This window comes from Triplophysa rosa, linkage group LG20, assembly GCF_024868665.1.
Source record: "Triplophysa rosa linkage group LG20, Trosa_1v2, whole genome shotgun sequence".
NCBI classification, from domain to species: domain Eukaryota; kingdom Metazoa; phylum Chordata; class Actinopteri; order Cypriniformes; family Nemacheilidae; genus Triplophysa; species Triplophysa rosa.
Genome location: NC_079909.1, coordinates 8,160,665 through 8,180,321, shown reverse-complemented (window position 1 = coordinate 8,180,321; position 19,657 = coordinate 8,160,665). Strand labels below are relative to the sequence as shown.

The following is a 19,657-nucleotide window of genomic DNA, read 5'->3' as shown; positions in this document are numbered from 1 at the left end:
TTTTACATTTTTGTAAAAGTTTTTGTTCTCATAAAGTAGGGCGTGAGCATATCTAAATATTTTTACTACTACGGTGTCAGTACATTGTCTCGTCTATAAATGCTCACAATGCAAAATTAGTTTCATTTAAGGTGTGAACGGCCAATAAATTCATCTCCACCCAAACAACCCTTTCTGATAGAGTGAGAGGGACTACGCCTTGAACAGGTGGGAGTTTCCAAACTCGGAACATATGAGTCACATGGGAGAACATGTGCACATAGTTTTCCTTTATTTTAACAACTTTTGATTTTCTCCTATCAATCTGTATTAAGGGAGTGGTTTGTTATATAACCCTGCCTCCTGTGAAGGAAAAAGCAATGATGCTAAAGCTTGGTGAGGTATGTACCCGGCTCTGACCTGGAGGTTAAACCAGTTTGTCTACTCTTGAGGTGTATTACTTGCTGCAAGCGAGAAGTCCACAAACCGTAAGAAGAGTACAGAGGTAAACAAGGTCTCATCCTTTATCGTGTGAAAACATGGCACATTGTCAGCACTAATATTTACTGAGGATTTAAATGCTTAATACAGTCTCATGGGATACAAGGTAAGAACTGTTTTTACTAAGTTTGTTTATTTTACCAATGGTGTTTCTAATGTTTGCGTAAAACTAAGTCTTTCTAGTACTGTGGATAAAGTTTGGTTAGCAAGTGTACTTGTTCTGCTGTTGTCTTATAAATAAATATGCCGAGCTTGCTCTTTCTGTTTCATACATTTTGCACTACAACCTTTTTCTGACAAATACTGTGCAATGAAAACAATGTTCTTGAACTGATCAAATATAATACAAATATGAACCTTCAACTACCTTTAAATATCCAATAAAAGTGTCAAGCTTGTGATGCTTAAAGATCTTATAGATGATAGAAACTGAATTGTTGTCAAAATTGTAGGTTATCAGAATACAGCAGCCAATGTCTTTACGTTCACGTTCACCCGAATGATTGCGTTAAGCGTGTTTAAAATAGAAGGTGTGGTTATCAAGGTGAGGTGTGTTCACATTTTCCATTGTTCTGGCCGAACCTGTTCCTAACTCTGTTAAACTATCCCAGAATTCCTGAAATACTTGACAGTTTCATCTCTCTGTTAATTTTCATGTGGGATGAATCGAATCGCAATATGAGGAACAAATGTATAAAACATAAAAGTTTATCAAATTTAAACGTTTTTCAAGATGAATGCACACCAAGGCAAATTTTAGATGTCATGTGACATGAGTTTTTGCTCAGTAGCTTACATCTGATTAGATTGCTGCATTTATTGGGAACTGTTGTTTGCGATTTGTTGTTTGTAATTTTAGGTGCATTAATAATTAACATTAAAGCTTATTATAGCTTGTACAAAAAGAAGCAAAAATTATGACTGTAAAACATTTTCCGAACACTGCATAACCAGACAGATAGTCTCACCTCAGATTTATGACATTGGTTGAGTTAATGTTGTTTCATTTAGTTGGGATGCTGGCAATGTTTTGAAAGCTTCCACTGTGTTTACACTTTAAACCTACAAATGACTTACACTTGCCATGACATACTAGACTGTAAAATCTTTGAAAACTTTTGACATGTATCCTTATATGATGTTAAAATTCATTAGCACTGAAATATTGGTTTTATAGTTGATTTCAGAGATGACAAGCCTGAATCATTTCTTTTACATCAACAGGTTTGAGTTGTGGACCCATTTCATCTCTATGAATATATACTAGCGAAATGGTATGTTATAACTTTATTTTTCAGATATATTTTAAATCTTTATAGTTTGCCGTTTCTATGCGTGCATGAATTAATTTCATGAAAGAGTGCCGTGACAGTGTCTTGGAATTTTCAGGCTGGCCTTCGAAGATGCCTCTCTGACAGCTTGCTGCTTGAAGATGATGATTTCTCTGGAAAGAGGTCTGAGTTCACAGACCATGACTTTTTTGAAGGTACTCAATGTGCTTACAAAGCGCGAATACAAGAGAATATGGTGTTTGCCCAGATATGGAGAAAAGCACAATTGCAGTTAAACATTTCATAAAGATGAGTGTTGATAATAAGCTGTGTTTTACATTGCATTGCTGTTTCAGAAGATGAACGTGGCGGTGCCAGCATTCACGTCACACAACAGAAAAGAGGTGAAGCTCGAGACATTTTGAGAATGATTGATAATGATAACATGGTAAACAACCATGGTATGAAATCCAGCAAAAGCATGGGGAGTCTAGATCAGAACGTCAAAGCTCCAACTGAGGTTTGTGCACATCCCATCTTTGGGTTCTTGTGACTCTAAAATATACCACAATACAATTAATTTGTTTTGATACAAATGTGTCAACAGATGTGGAAGGATTCTTATGACAAGCTCTTCAATTCTAAAGTCAAGAGATTCATGAAAGGAAACCAAACAAACAGACATGGCATTCACAGTATGACAAGCCAGAGAGAAATGCTTGCCACTGACAACAGTGAATCCCATTTAATGCATTTCCGAACTGCTAACTCGAAAAGAAAGGTAAATGTTGCAACATTCCTTCAAAATGCGGACCGCATGAGAGTCACAGATGTCAATTTTGATGGAAGTATAAAGGGATCAAAAATGTCATCCTCTCAAGTGAGTGTAGGACTTAATGGACCGGATATAGACATACATGGACCAAATGTTGATTTCAAAGGTCCGAAGACAGATCTTTCACTTCCGGACATGGACATGCCTTCTGGAAAAAAGAAAAAGCCAACATTCAAGATGCCTAATTTTGGGCTCTCAGGACCCAAAATAAAGACCCCGGAAATGGATCTGTCAGCTCCAAGAATTAAAGCAGATTTTGATTCCCCGGACTTCAATATCAGAGGTCATAAGCCAGATATCACAACACCTGACATGAATGTTGATATGCCTAAAGGTAATATTAAAGGACCAACCTTAAAGAAACCCAATCTTGATGCGAATACACCTGAGCTCAACATAAATTCCCCTTCAGGTAAACTGAAGTTTCCAAAATTCGGCCTTTCAGGTAGCAAGCCAAAAGCACCCAATCTTAAAATCAATTCTCCAGACTTGAATTTCAAAAGTCCCAAAATAAAGAGAGGACTTGACACCCCAGACATGGATCTGTCTCTCCCTCAAGGTGATTTTAAAAGTCCGAACTTAGACTTTAAATCACCTGATATTGATGTTGATGCACCCTCTGGTAAATTCAATATGCCAAAGTTAAAGATGCCAAGTTTTGGACTGTCGGGTTTGAAGGGGCCACAAATGAATGTGGATGCTGACATTGATAAGCCAGACCTTAATCTGAATATGTCATCTCCAAAACTAAATGCGGGAATAAACAGTCCTGATATTGACATTCATGGACCAAATGTTGATGTCAAAGGTCCAAAAACAAACCTTACTCTTCCAGACATGGACATGCCTTCTGGAAAAATGAAAATGCCAACTTTCAAAATGCCTGATTTTGGTCTCTCCGGACCTAAAATAAAAACACCAGACTATGAACTGAAAACCCCTGAAATGGATCTGTCAGCTCCAAAGATAAAAGCAGACTTCGATTCACCAGACTTTAACATCAGAGGTCACAAGCCAGATATCACAGTCCCAGACATGAATCTTGATGTTCCTAAGGGTAAAATTAAAGGACCTACTTTGAAGAAACCCAATCTCGATGTGAATGCACCCGATTTTGACATGAATGCCCCTTCAGGTAAACTAAAGTTTCCAAAATTTGGCTTCTCTGGTAGCAAGCTAAAAGGACCCAATCTCAAAATGAATTCCCCAGATTTTAATCTCAAAAGCCCTAAAATTAATGGAGGACTTGACACCCCAGATGTAGATTTGTCTCTCCCTCAAGGTGATTTGAAAAGCCCAAATCTAGACATCAAATCACCTGATATTGATGTTAACAGCCCCTCAGGTAAACTGAATATGCCAAAGTTAAAGATACCAAGCTTTGGTCTGTCAGGCCTGAAGGGACCACATATGAATGTTGATGCTGACATTGATAAACCAGATTTTAGTCTGAACACATCAACTCCCAAACTAAATGCAGGCATAAATGGTCCTGACATTGATGGACCAGATGTTGATTTTAAAGGTCCAGACATGGACATGGCTTCTGGAAAAATGAAAATGCCTAATTTCAAGATGCCCGATTTTGGTCTCTCAAAACCCAAAATAAAGTCACCAGACTATGAACTGAAAACCCCTGAAATGGATCTGTCAGCTCCAAAGATTAAAGCAGACTTTGATTCCCCAGACTTCAGCATCAAAGGTCATGGCCGGGACATCACAACTCCAGATATGAATCTTGATATTTCTAAAGGTAAAATTAAAGGACCTACTTTGAAGAAACCCAATCTTGATGTCAATGCACCTGATCTCGACATAAATGCCCCTTCAGGTAAACTGAAGTTTCCAAAATTTGGCTTTTCAGGTAACAAGCCCAAAGGACCCAATCTTAAAATCAATTCTCCAGACCTGAATCTCAAAAGTCCCAAAATAAAGGGAGGAATTGACACCCCAGACATGGATTTATCTCTTCCTCAAGCTGATTTTAAAAGTCCGAACTTAGACATTAAATCACCTGATATTGATGTCGATGCACCCTCTGGTAAATTCAGTATGCCAAAGTTAAAGATGCCAAGTTTTGGACTGTCAGGTGTGAAGGGGCCACAAATGAATGTGGATGCTGACTTTGATAAACCAGATCTTAATCTGAACGCTTCTACTCCTAAACTAAGTGCTGGAATAAATAGTCCTGATATTGACATTCATGGACCAAATGTTGATGTCAAAGGTCCAAAAACAAATCTTACACTTCCAGACATGGACATGCCTTCTGGAAAAATGAAAATGCCAACTCTAAAGATGCCTAATTTCAATCTTTCCAAACCCAAAGTAAAGACACCAGACTATGAACTGAAAACCCCTGAAATGGATCTGTCAGCTCCAAAGATTAATGCTGACTTTGATTCCCCAGACTTCAATATCAGAGGTCATAAGCCAGATATCACAGTCCCAAACATGAATCTTGATACAGGTAAAATTAAAGGACCTACTTTGAAGAAACCCAATCTTAATGTCAATGCACCTGATCTCGACATGAATGCCCCTTCAGGTAAACTGAAGTTTCCAAAATTTGGTTTCTCGACTGGCAAGCCAAAAGCACCCAATCTTAATATCAATTCTCCAGACCTGAATCTCAAAAGTCCCAAAATAAAAGGAGGAATTGACACCCCAGATGTGGATCTGTCTCTCCCTCAAGCTGATTTTAAAAGTCCAAACCTAGACATTAAATCACCTGATATTGATGTTGATGCACCCTCTGGTAAATTCAGAATGCCAAAGTTAAAGATGCCAAGCTTTGGTCTGTCAGGTATGAAGGGGCCACAAATGAATGTGAATGCTGACATTGATAAGACAGACCTTAATCTGAATATGTCAACTCCCAAACTAAAGGCTGGAATAAATAGTCCGGATATTGACATTCATGGGCCAAATGTTGATTTCAAACGTCCAAAGACAGATCTTTCACTTCCAGACATGGACATGCCTTCTGGGAAAATGAAAATGCCAACTCTAAAGATGCCTGATTTCAATATTTCCAAACCCAAAATAAAGACACCAGACTATGAACTGAAAACCCCTGAAATGGATCTGTCAGCTCCAAAGATTAATGCTGACTTTGATTCCCCAGACTTTAACATCAAAGGACATAAGCCAGATATCACAGTTCCAGACATGAATCTTGATACAGGCAAAATTAAAGGGCCAACTTTAAAGAAACCCAATCTTGATGTGAATGTACCTAATCTCGACATGAATGCCCCTTCAGGTAAACTGAAGTTTCCAAAATTTGGCTTCTCAACTGGCAAGCCACAAGCACCCAATCTTAATATCAATTCTCCAGACCTGAATCTCAAAAGTCCCAATATAAAAGGAGGAATTGACACCCCAGATGTGGATCTGTCTCTCCCTCAAGTTGATTTTAAAAGTCCAAACTTAGACATTAAATCACCTGATATTGATGTTGATGCACCCTCTGGTAAATTCAGTATGCCAAAGTTAAAGATGCCAAGTTTTGGTCTGCCAGTTGGGAAGGGGCCACAAATGAATGTGGATGCTGACTTTGATAAGCCAGATCTTAATCTGAATATGTCAACTCCCAAACTAAAGGCTGGGATAAATAGTCCTGACATTGACATTAAAGGACCAGATGTTGATTTCGAAGGTCCAGACATGGACATGCCTTCTGGAAAAATGAAAATGCCCACTTTGAAGATGCCTGATTTTGGTCTCCATGGACCCAAAATAAAGACACCAGACTATGAACTGAAGACCCCTGAAATGGATCTGTCGGCTCCAAAGATTAATGCAGATCTTGATGCCCCAGACATGAACATCAAAGGGCATAAACCAGATTTCACAGCCCCAGACATGAGTATTGATTTCCCTACAGGTAAAATTAAAGGACCAACTTTAAAGAAACCTAACCTTGACATGAATGCACCTAACTTAAACCTGAATGCCCCTTCAGGTAAAATGAAGTTTCCAAAATTTGGCTTATCCAGTGGCAGGCCAAAAATGCCTGATGTTACATTTAGGTCTACAAAGATGGATATGAAAAGTCCCAAAATCAGAGGAGGACTTGATACCCCAGACATGGATTTGTCTCTCCCTCAAACGAATTTAAAAGGCCCTAGCCTAGATATAAAATCACCTGATATTGATGTTAATGCCCCCTCAGGTAAATTCAGTATGCCAAAGTTAAAGATGCCAAAGTTTGGCTCAGGGCTGAAAGGACCACAAATGAATGTGGATGCTGACATTGATAAACCAGACCTTAATCTAAACATGTCAACTCCTAAATTAAATGCTGGGATAAATAGTCCTGATATTGACATTCATGGACCTAATGCTGATTTCAAAGCTCCGAAAACAGGGCTTACGCTTCCAGACATGGACATGCCTTCTGGAAAAATGAAAATGCCAACTCTAAAGATGCCAAATTTCAATCTTTCCAAACCCAAAGTAAAGACACCAGACTATGAACTGAAAACCCCTGAACTGGATCTGTCGGCTCCAACGATTAATGCAGATTTTGATGCCCCAGACATGAACATCAAAGGGCATAAGCCTGATTTCACAGCCCCAGACATGAATCTCAATATCCCTAAAGGTAAAATGAAAGGACCAACTTTAAAAAAGCCCAATCTTGATGTAAATTCTCCTGACCTAAACATAAAATCCCCTTCAGGTAAACTAAAGCTGCCAAAGTTTGGCTTCTCAGGTAGCAAGCCAAAAGGACCTGATATTACACTTAAATCACCAAAGATGAATCTCAAAAGTCCCAAAATCAAGGGAGGACTCAATACCCCAGATGTGGACTTGGCTCTCCCTGAAACTGACTTGAGAAGCCCAAACCTAGACATCAAATCACCTGACATTGATGTCGATGCACCCTCAGGTAAACTGAACATGCCAAAGTTAAAGATGCCACGTTTTGGACTGTCAGGTGTGAAGGGGCCACAAATGAATGTGGATGCTGACTTTGATAAGCCAGATCTTAATCTGAACACATCTACTCCTAAAATAAATGCTGGGATAAATAGTCCTGACATTGACATTAATGGACCAAATGTTGATTTCAAAGGTCCAAACATGGACATGCCTTCTGGAAAAATGAAAATGCCCACTCTGAAGATGCCTGATTTTGGTCTTTCAAAACCCAAAATAAAGATGCCAGACTATGAACTGAAAACCCCTGAAATGGATCTGTCAGCCCCAGAGTTTAAAGCAGACTTTGATTCCCCAGACTTTAACCTCAAAGGACATAAGAAAGATATCTCTGTTCCAGACATGAATCTTGATATAGGTAAAATCAAAGGACCAACTTTAAAGAAACCCAATCTTGATGTGAATGCACCCGACCTCGACATAAATGCCCCTTCAGGTAAACTGAAGCTGCCCAAATTTGGCCTTTCAGGTAGCAAACCAAAAGGACCTGATCTTACAATCAATTCTCCAGACCTGAATCTCAAAAGTCCCAAAATTAAAGGAGGACTTGACACCCCAGATTTGTCTCTCCCTCAAACTGACTGGAAAAGTCCAAACCTAGATTTTGAGTCACCTGATATTGATGTTGATGCCCCCTCTGGGAAATTCAGTATGCCAAAGTTAAAGATGCCAAGTTTTGGACTGTCAGGTATGAAGGGGCCACAAATGAATGTGGATGCTGACTTTGATAAACCAGACCTTAACCTGAGCACGTCAGCTCCCAAACTAAATGCTGGAATAAACAGACCTGATTTTGACATTCATGGACCTAATGCTGATTTCAAAAGTCCAAAAGCAAATCTTACTCTTCCAGACATGGACATGCCTTCTGGAAAAATGAAAACGCCAACTTTCAAGATGCCTGATATTGGTTTCTCAGGACCCAAATCAAAACCACCAGACTATAAATTGAAAACCCCTGAAATGGATTTGTCAGCTCCAAAGATTCAGGCTGACTTTGATTCACCAGACTTTAACATCAGAGGACATGAGCCAGATTTCACAGCCCCAAACATGAATCTTGACATGCCTGCAGGTAAAATGAAAGGACCTACTTTAAAGAAACCCAATCTTGATGTTAATGTGCCAGACTTTGACATTGATGCTCCTTCAGGAAAATTTAAACTGCCAAAATTGAGCCTTTCTGGTAACAAGCAAGAAAGACCAGATGTTGAAATTGGTTCTCCAAATCTGAATTTCAAAAGTCCCAAAATTAAAGGTGGAATTGATACCACAGACCTGGATTTGTCTCTCCCTGAATCTGGCTGGAGAAGTCCAAACATGAATTATGAGTCACCTGATATTGATATTAATGGTCCCTCAGGTAAACTGAACATGCCAAAGTTAAAGATGCCAAGTGTTGGACTGTCAGGTTTGAAAGGGCCAAAAATGAATGCTAATGCCGACATTGATTATACAGACATTCATCTTAACACATCAGCTCCTAAACTAAATGCTGGCATACGTGGCCGTGATATTGACATTCATGGACCTAATGCTGATTTCAGTGGCCCAAAAACAAACCTCACACTTCCAGATATGGACATGCCATCTGGAAAAATGAAAATGCCTACTTTCAAGATGCCTGATATTGGTTTCTCGGGACCCAAAATAAAAACACCAGACTATGAACTGAGGTCCCCTAAAATGGATCTTCCATCACCAAAGGTTAAAGCAGACTTTGATTCCCCAGACTTCAACATCAGAGGACATAAGCCAGATTTCACAGCACCAGACATGAATTTTTATATTCCTAAGAGTCAAATTAAGGGACCAAATTTAAAGACACCTCATCTTGAAATGAATGCACCAGACTTCGACATTGACACTCCTTCAGGCAATTTCGGACTTCCAAAATTGAGCCTCTTAGGTAGCAAACCAGAAAGACCAGATCTTACGATGAATTCTCCAAATGTCAATCTGAAATCCCCCAAATTGAAAGGAGGAATTGATCGCCCTGATTTTCAATACACAGGATCGGAAATTGACTTTGATGCATTTACACCAATGCAAAGAAACAACGTGGCTGCACCACAGGGTAAATTTATAGCTGTGAGAACATACGATTATCATGCTCCCCCAGGTGACATGGGAATACCAACTCATTACAAATATGGTGCCTCAGATCTTGACATGGGATTACCAACTCATCACAAATATGGTGCCTCAGATCTTAAGATGCAACAACCCTATATTGATGTAAAAAGAGACCATAAAACTTCAAGAAACAGCCAGTGGCCTACAGTGCAAAAATATGTGCCACCTCAAGTGACCAGAATGTCTGGAATGGGTCCAACATCATCAGATCTTTACAACAATGACATGCATGGGCCTCCCAGGTCAAGGGTGCGTAAAACAAAATCCGGTGGCTTCGAGTATGATGGAAACTGGAACAGTGTATCAGTGCCAAGACTTCAAGCTTCAAGAAGCAGAGAGAATTTAGCTGTGACCCATTCAAACATGGGAAGGTCTACCATGCAAAGATCCCCGTATATGGGACGCAATGAAGGTTATTATGAGAGATCTAGCATGACTCCTAGGCGTAATTACACTACAGATGATATATGCTACACTTTCAAAGGGATGCCTAGGCTGCATGAATGGGGAAACAGGCAAAGTGACTATAGACAAGCATCAAGTGGCCATAGACACACAATGAGAGGTCTGAGATTAGATTCAATGGATCTGGAGGTTCCAGAAAGCGCTGTAAAAAGAGGAAGGTTGAACCTTATTAAACTAATATAAAAGCCAAATGAAAGGGTGGTTGATTTGAATAGGGTTGTGTTTATTTACAGATCTGATCATTTTTAATGGGCTGGTTCATGTAGCATGTTTGTATAAAAACTGTATTTTTCTTCACCCTTTCCTTATAACTCCTTAAGAGGTTTTCAAAAATCTTAAAACATTTTACTTATAGCGCATATAGCCTCTAAATTCAATACATTTTAAGAACAAAGTATTTTTAAAACTATAATTTTATATGTACAATGCAACATGCCTTACCTTGTGATCTTATATGCCTTATATTGTAAATCTTTATGTTCTCGAATATATTTTGTAAATTATGTAAAATGGTACTGTGTTGTAGACAGTGTTTGTGAGTTATTCATGTTGTAAATAGCATGGAAATTGGTTTAATTTGTTTTTGAAAAATGACTTGTGCCATGTACAGTATATGATGTATTCGCTGCTGCATTAGGGTACAACAGGGATTAAACGATAAAAACCCTTTTTATTTTAACAAGAAACCGCACCATAGCACTTTTTACAACATGTTTGTTGATAATCACATGCAGTGATAAGGTTTTTAATGTAATTACTAAAATTACATTTTTATTACGTTTTTCTCAGGGTGAATAATAATGTTTTAATAAACATGTGAAAAATAAATTTGTTTCAAATGGTGTATACTGTTTCATGGCTGCCCACTGCTCCAGGTGTCTGCGTGTGTTCAATACTCGCTGCTCTGTGTGCGCACTTGGATGGGTTCAATGCAGAGCACAAATAACGAGTATGATACCATACTTAGCCACATACCACTTCATTCAAGTCATTTTTGTTTTTTTTAATTGTTTGTTTATTCTTTGCTGCCTTGAATTTTTAAGTACAATCAACTTGCCTTTTTCAAAATAATTTCAGCTTTTTTAACATTACTTCAACACATCATAATTTAAGTAATTATTTAAGTATTTTTTTACAATAACAGTTTCAACTTATTTTCCAACCCAATTTCAAGTAAATCACTACTGATAAACTAAAAGTTTAAATGACTTGTGAAGCCAAATCGATTGTACTTTAAAAATTCAAGGCAGCAAAGAAGAGTGAACCAGCAGCAACCAAAGCCATTGCAGAATGAACTGTTTCTTGTCTCTGTCTAAAACAGTGTTGTCTATACAATATGTAGGCTATAACATAAATATATTTGTTCCTGGATCAGGCTGGATGACAATACAATACAGAACAGACAGTCACGTGTCGCCACCTATTGACTTTGCAATGTAACCTGCAGTAAAGGTAACTGAAAACTCACCCCACAGCACAGACACTGACACATGATACAGAAAAGTATAAAATTACCCAGCACAGTTCTCGACCAATCACTTGGATTTAATAAAAGTGTTATTTCTTCTCAGTAAAGAAGACAAAATACAACATTTAAAAAATATGCTTAGATTCTTTTAATCTAACCTGCCAGAAATGTTTTCTTGTCTTGTAGTACCTGATCACAGAAATTCATTTGGACATTATTGCCCGGTTTCACAGACGGGGATTATTTTAAAACAGGACTATGCCTTAGTTAAATTAGGATATTTAAATCACTTTTTTTAAATGCTTTGGAAAAAAACATTACTGGTGTGCATATTGAGACAAAACAATGGCATTGACATAACATATGTCAGTTATTTTCAGTTAAGACAGCTCAAACATTCCATTAATCTTAAACCTTGTCTGTGAAACCGGCCCTATAAATAACATTATTATTGTAATGCCCTATTTTTTGTAGTCTTAAAAAAAGTTTACCATAGTGGTAACCATAATTTTCATTTATATTGGGGCTATAACAGCCTTAGCCAACGGGCTGGTGCGTATGGTTGCGTTGATTTTGGTAATGTATTGTAATGTTTACATTTATTGTAATGTTACAACTCAATGCCATACGGGACCGGGGGCACTGACCAGGCATTAACGGTGTGGGCAGTCGTGGCCTAACGGTTAGAGAATCGGACTTGGGACCAGAAGGTTGCCAGTACGATTCTCAGGGCCGGCGGGTAACGACTGAGGTGCCCTTGAGCAAGGTGACTTCCAGTGCGTGAGTTCACTATTCACTGGATGGGTTAAACGCAGATGTAGCTAACAAATAGATCACTTTCAAAGGACAGGTCCAGTGGAGTATAATCAAGTAGTGGCCAGTCAACTCAACTCACTTTTATTGTCACATCACCACGTGTGATGAGTGAAGTCCATGGGTGCGTATTCCATACAAAGTAGAATGCAGTTGGACAGACAACTGTATGACAAATAACTGTATGACTTTACAGAGTTAAGTGGCAGTATGTAGTGCAGACGAACAAAAAAGACAATATACAATTATACACATATGGACAGTATATACACAATATATACACATATGGTGCGGAAAAAGAAGCCAATGGCTGTGGTTGAGGCGGATGGACACAGCATGGGCTGCCAGATGACCTTGTAACTGTATCTGATCAACCTGCGGTGGGCCTCCCTTGGCTGAGGGTGTCTTGTGATAAAGGACTGTAACACCCAAAGCGCTGAGGTGCACAACTGACGATGTGTCGCATTGATGGGAACCATACAAAGGGCATCATCAGCAGCACCTCACCAAAAGGCATCTTTCACCCAGGATATTGGATGTGATGATAGTGGGATCGGAGACACAACTCATGAGACGTCTCTCTGATAATAGCAAGTATGCTATGTACTTCTATAATAATTTATCCCCCAAACACAGTATAACCTCAGACCTCCTTTCCTCTAATTCATATTCTTGACTGCTCCCCCTGTCATGCATAAGGCATGGGAAATGTCCTATTGGGCAATTCAACTGTGCTGAAATAGTGGGATCATAACACCTAGTCCTATTAAGCGAGTCTGCCCAGTGTTCATTTCCATTATCATCAAATAAAAATTTCAATTAAACAAAGACTATATATTTCACATCGTTTAAAGCAGTGGTTCCCAACCTTTTTTCCTTGGGGCCCCCCACGTACATATATGACAATCGGAGCCCCCCTAACCCTCATATATGTGTGTGTGTGTGTGTGTGTGCGCGCGTGTAAATTGCTACTCAAACACACATATATAGATAGATAGTAAATATAAATAAATTAAACTAAATAATTGAATAATAAATTAAATGAAATGGTTAAATATGAGTAATATAAAAGATTTTAATTACATTTTTACTTGAATACTCAAATACATTTTCAGGTGATTTTTCAGGTTGTTTGTCTATTTTCAGGTTTTTGTATGAACATACAGAGTATACTGAACGTTATGAAAGAACTGTTAAAAATTAACATTGCTGTACTTGCATAACGAGATGTAGGCTACTGTCAATTACTGCATATTTTTACACGGTGTCTTTTCATTTTGCTTGGTTTCATGCTGTCGTTTACCAATTTTTCACCACAGAACACATTCTGGCCGAGACTTGTCTTGTCCTTCAATAAAACCTAAATTTACGTAGGTTTTGTCATAGCGTCTAAACTTTTTCCTTTATTTCTGATTAAGAATCACCGCATTTACGTTTCTCTGCTATTTTTCCTTTTGATTTTTATGTTAACACGAACTTTGACGCCTGACAGAGGTGTATTTCCATCAAAGTCTCCAGAATTGACATTCACCTTCAAATCACTGTTACATTTTTTATATAATGTATTTATAGTTATATATATTTATATATATGTTTATATTTATATATATATTTATATTAATATACTGTACATGTTTATATATATATATATTTATATAATGGGCATTGTCCAGAGATGTTCACGGACTGAGCTGAAGCCCCTTTTCCCAGCAGGAACCTAACCATGTCCACGTTTTCCAACTGGCAGGCTATATGGAGAGGTGTATTTCCATCATAGTCTCCAGAATTGACATTCACCTTCAAATCACTGTTACATTTTTTATATAATGTAATTTATAGTTATATATATGTTTATATTTATATATATATTTATATGAATTTACATGTTTATATTTATATATATTTATATAATGGGCATTGTCCAGAGATGTTCACGGACTGAGCTGAAGCCCCTTTTCCCAGCAGGAACCTAACCATGTCCACGTTTTCCAACTGGCAGGCTGTATGGAGAGGTGTATTTCCATCAAAGTCTCCAGAATTGACATTCACCTTCAAATCACTGTTACATATTTTATATAATGTATTTATAGTTATATATATTTATATATATGTTTATATTTATATGAATATACATGTTTATATTTATATATATTTATATAATGGGCATTGTCCAGAGCGGCTCACGGACTGAGCTGAAGCCCCTTTTTCCAGCAGGAACCTAACCATGTCCGCGTTTTCCAACTGGCAGGCTGTATGGAGAGGTGTATTTCCATCAAAGTCTCCAGAATTGACATTCACCTTCAAATCACTGTTACATTTTTTATATAATGTAATTTATAGTTATATATATTTATATATATGTTTATATTTATATAATGGGCATTGTCCAGAGATGTTCACGGACTGAGCTGAAGCCCCTTTTCCCAGCAGGAACCTAACCATGTCCACGTTTCCCAACTGGCAGGCTGTATGGAGAGGTGTATTTCCATCATAGTCTCCAGAATTGACATTCACCTTCAAATGATCGTCAAAAATGTAAAGGAAAAGGCCAATTGTTTCCAATTATACATTTCACAGTTTGCTGTGTTGGTTACTGCATATTTTTACATAAAAATTGTAACAGTGAGTTAGATTACTTGTTCTAGGAGGACTCGAAGACAGATGAAATCTTTGTTTTTCACAGCACCAGAAGCAAACGAGGGAAGAGTCTTTTCAAGCAATTCTTTCTTTGCCTGTGAAATGGATGTTTTAGTCAAAAATAACTGACGACCAAAGTGCTGATCTAACTCAAAAATTAATTCACAGACCGAACTTAAAATGTATTAAGCTGCGTCTAAAAACTACAAAATTAATTGTAGTGTATAAAAAATGTGCATGCAAAGTGCAACTGACACAGCTCACAATTACTGTACAATTACACATACCCACTGGGTTTTGCCATAAAGCCAGTTGAGTTCCATCACATCCTCCAGCATTTCCAGAGGTGGTCCATCGCAGACCACCACTCTACTGAGGTCTATCTTCATAGTACCTGGTGTCTGCATGATAAAACTGTGACGTGGACAGAAAAGAAGCATACACTCAACAAACAAAAACAAGAATGTGAATGAAAGATTTCTTCCCTTTAAATTCACTCAATCAACTATTCAAGCCCGGGTGATCAGGGCCAGTTGTATAGCTAAACAGTCAGTTAGGTTGGTAAACAGTTAGTTAGGACTAATCAGTCTTATTTTTCATATTTCAATTAGACCAATCTGCCTTTTTATGTAACTGACTTGAAGAAGTTGTGAGCAGTCTTGAAGAAAAAAATAGTTGACTAACTTGTAAGACTAGTCTAAGCAGTTATGCAACTGGCACGAGATCAGATGTCTATTTTCTGAAGCCTTCACATTTTCTTCAGCCGAGATCTATGACGCCCCCCAGTGGATAACTGCCATAATACACATTCACACGTCTACAAATTCAGGTCAGATTTTTTTTGCATACGTTTTAGGGATGGTTACAAAATTTGGATCTAAAAATATATATCGTAGACATTAATGGTCCTGCGTTGTCACAAACACATTTTTAAAAAAATACTGTACAAAAAGTTTTTTCTTTCGTTTTCCACTTTTTGGATGAATACAGCACCTCACACTGCACGAACAATTTACCATCGTAATATAACGTTAGCCTGCATGGTAAACAGAAACCTTCAAGGCGGTTTATGTTATGTGTGTTCTGGGTGAGGTAAACTTGGCTATAAAACAAATAGCTTAACCTACCAGATGAAACAAACCTTAAAACCGGTAGAAACGTACCTACAATACAGGATGCAAACTGTTGTGTCAGGAATGACTGCTAACCTGCTGCGAATTTACGAAGTACAGAAGCTTGTGAATGTTTATAGGTCGCGCGGTTGTTGCCTAGGTAACCTGTTGCCTCTTCGTTTTTACCGCGGCTGGCAAACAACGTAATAGGCGCGTTACCGCTACCTCCTGCTATTTTCAGTTTATCTACCCTGTGTGCTTATCAATTCTTATTTGTGCATCCTCGCTTCCATTCCTCGCGTCTTAGCTCCACCCCTTCAGGACGCGAAGGAAGTGAGCAACGAAAAGACACGAGGACGGAGGAATTAAAACAAGTGAAATGGCATATCCTCGCTCTCTTTAGCGTCATTTCAAAGCGCCGTCAGTTAATGATGACGGTACACATTGCACATTTAAATGATAAAAATAAAGTTAAATACATACTATAGGCAAATTATATAATCCTACAATAAAATGAAGTTAAACGTGTTTAAAAAATAGGTATAAAAAGTGGGTAAGAAATGTATATGAAATATATCAAATATATTTGATTAATAAATATGAACTACATAAATATATTAACTATGTGATTATTACCTATACTGTCTGAAATAGGTCTACATTTACAATAATATAATGCTTAATTATCACATTTATTCATTCTTTTTTTTTATTGAACTTCAAAGAAATACAAGAATACATGTTCACATACAGGTAAAACTTAAGTAAACATTTTCATATGCAAAGTATACAATGCATACAGGATGTAAAACGTATGTTCTATATCAACATCACCATAGAAGATAAAAAAGATTGAAATGTACAAAAGTAAAAGAAAAGTTAAATAAATAAAAATTAAAACAAACCAAACATGAGGGTAAGAAATTAAATTATACATCAGTTACAGTATATAAATTAAAGTGTTTACAAACTGAAATGGTCTTAATGGCTTTCTTATTTAAAGAAGGTGAAATAGAATCCAGGTATAACTTAAGATCTTTTCGGAAGACCAGAAATAATGGCTTATTATTGGCAAATTTACATTTATTTATGTACAATTTACAAAGAAAAAAATATAAATTAACAATAAAACAAACATTGTTCAAGTCAGAGTCATAATATCCCAAAATAATATCCTTAAAAGTTATTGAGAACCCACTCTCAATATTCTCATTAAGAAATGAGCTAATATCTTTCCAAAATATTTCAGTATAATGGCATGACCAAAATAAATGATACACTGTTTCTTTGCCAACTTTACAAAATGAACATCTTGTATCAATATCACTTTTATATTTCAACAAGAAGTGCTTGACGGGGTAAAATGTATTAATTATTTTGAATGACACTTCCTTTATTTATTAGTAAGAAAATATTTATGTTGCAAAGACCAAATCTTTTTCCAGTTCAAATTAACGATATTGATCATTTATTTGAACATATCCCAGCAGCTGCATGGCCACCACTCTCCTGTAGAGCTGCAGGTGTAATAACCGACACTAAACGGTGCTGTGCCAAATCTTCACCCTTTTCTGATCCTTGAGCCATGCTACTACGATTGGCTCTCAATTTACGAACCTCAAAAAAACAGCGTACATAGATTCCCGCCGGCCAAAGTTGTGGGTTGTACATGTCTGCTACTTCGTTACACTCCGCAGTTACATAAAACGAACTGAACCTGTTGCGAGTTGAATCAATCTTCAGACATGTCACCGTTTTTCCCAATCTTTCAGTCAGACAAGCACAAAGAGTGTCAGCATCAAGGCATGGGGAAAATCTAGTAGCAAAAACACTCACCAGCTTGGTTTGAACCACTGGAATATTGTGCTCAGTACCAGTTATTCCCATTTTCCTTCGTTGCTCCCATTTTGAACCAACCTGCACAGTCCCAGCATTGGGCTGCCCGGATATATTTGGAGGCTTATGGTGCTTGCGTACTCCTTTCTTCACAACAGTGCTCCATGCAGGAGTCTGTGGCAAAGGACTCTGAGCCTCTCCCCGTGCCTGACGAGCAGGTACAATCGAAACCTGCAACTCGCTCTCCTGCGCTGCCGCCGACGCTACACATGTCCCGCGTGTTCGGCCAGGGGATCCGCAAAACTTCTCAATCGCCGTTACCCGATGACTCGTGGCCGTCGTCAGGTTCTCATTCATATCTGCCTGAGCCTCCAGGGCCTCTCTCAAGGCAAAAACCTCCCGACTCAGCTGCTCCATTCTGCTGAGTAGCGCCGAGGCGTCCATATTACCAAACCCGACCGGTGGAAGTTCATCCAGGTAATGCGACACAATTATCACCGCACTCATTAAGCACTTTTAGACAGTCCTTGATGTTATTAATATCCTTCTGAGGACCTTTGTGCTTAACACAGCGTAACGTAGTCGTACACATTTCAAACAGCAGCTGCTTTGACTCCTCAATCCACTCCGATGAAAAGTTATTAGAGACTAACAAAACAATTTCATCTTGGGATAGTGTTCTCATTTTGATTACAATAAAGTTCAAAAGCTCATCCTCCACAATCACTTTACCATCGGCTGCTTTATAAATTAGAATGTCCGACTTTATTCGTGGACAAGCAGCACCTCGTCTAGCACGTACTGGCACACCCGCCCGCAGCCATGTTAGATCCCTGAGTGAGTGAGTTAGGATGTGTGAGTGTGCACTAGTCAGTTTCTGCGTTGTTTTTCTTTTCGGTGTTTTACTAGCAAATTCAATAAAGCTCATTTCCATCTATGAATCGGAGTCCCCTGTGCACTGTGTGAAGGTGCGTTTTACCGCCTTCCACTTTTTGTTGAAGTAGGCCTTGATGGCCTTTGCTCTCCTTTTCATTATGCTGGGAGGATTTTTTGGCTCTTCAATCTGACAATCGCTTGTTTGGGAACTCCGAGAGACCTTCTAAAACAAGAATACAAGAGAATATTGAATATGAGAATATTGCAGAAAGACAAAGAAAATACTCTTGTACAGCTGCAGTGATTCATAAAAAGTGTTACAGTTACTAAGCATCTCAGATCAGGCATACAATACAATACAAACTATGATGTATACAGTGGGTGCCAGAGCACGTTTCCAAAGTCAATAAATGTAAATTAAAATGCTTTTTTTTCCAGATGCAAGCTTTACATTGGAAGTGTCCATATTTAAAATGAATTACAAATACAAACATGTCTTAACTTGGGAGGTTCCAAATAAATGACTATTGGATATTTTTGGAGGGTGTAATATTCTGGTCCCTAATCCATAAAGAAACAAATTATTAATACAATGAACAGTACATTTTAAAATTATTCACAGCTAACATTACTGATGTTATTCGTTTTGCAATAATCTATACATCTGACTTGGGTGGGTGAGATTGTTGTGACTATGATTTGAAAAAATTCAAAACAAAGTCTTTATGTATAGTGATAAAACTGTGAATCATCTTAAATGTTGGTAGGAGTAAAAATACAA

The 19,657-nt window shown here is 37.9% G+C and overlaps 1 protein-coding gene across 1 annotated transcript; it reads left to right on the top strand.

The window, feature by feature from the left end:
* The first annotated feature begins 30 nt into the window (after positions 1–30).
* Positions 31–10,978, top strand: si:ch211-69b7.6 (neuroblast differentiation-associated protein AHNAK). The gene is made up of 5 exons (XM_057361546.1): positions 31–586; positions 1,705–1,754; positions 1,870–1,966; positions 2,108–2,271; positions 2,359–10,978. Exons 2-5 carry the CDS (start codon positions 1,752–1,754, stop codon positions 10,315–10,317), a joined length of 8,223 nt encoding a protein of 2,740 aa, XP_057217529.1. The 5' UTR covers positions 31–586; positions 1,705–1,751; the 3' UTR covers positions 10,318–10,978.
* The last annotated feature ends 8,679 nt before the right edge of the window (positions 10,979–19,657 follow it).

What these genes read in the sequence shown, in the direction of transcription:
- si:ch211-69b7.6 (XM_057361546.1), top strand. An exon ending in AGACCATGACTTTTTTGAAG is followed by an intron (nt 1,967 to 2,107) that starts GTACTCAATGTG and finishes TTGCTGTTTCAG; the next exon opens with AAGATGAACGTGGCGGTGCC. An exon ending in ACGTCAAAGCTCCAACTGAG is followed by an intron (nt 2,272 to 2,358) that starts GTTTGTGCACAT and finishes ATGTGTCAACAG; the next exon opens with ATGTGGAAGGATTCTTATGA.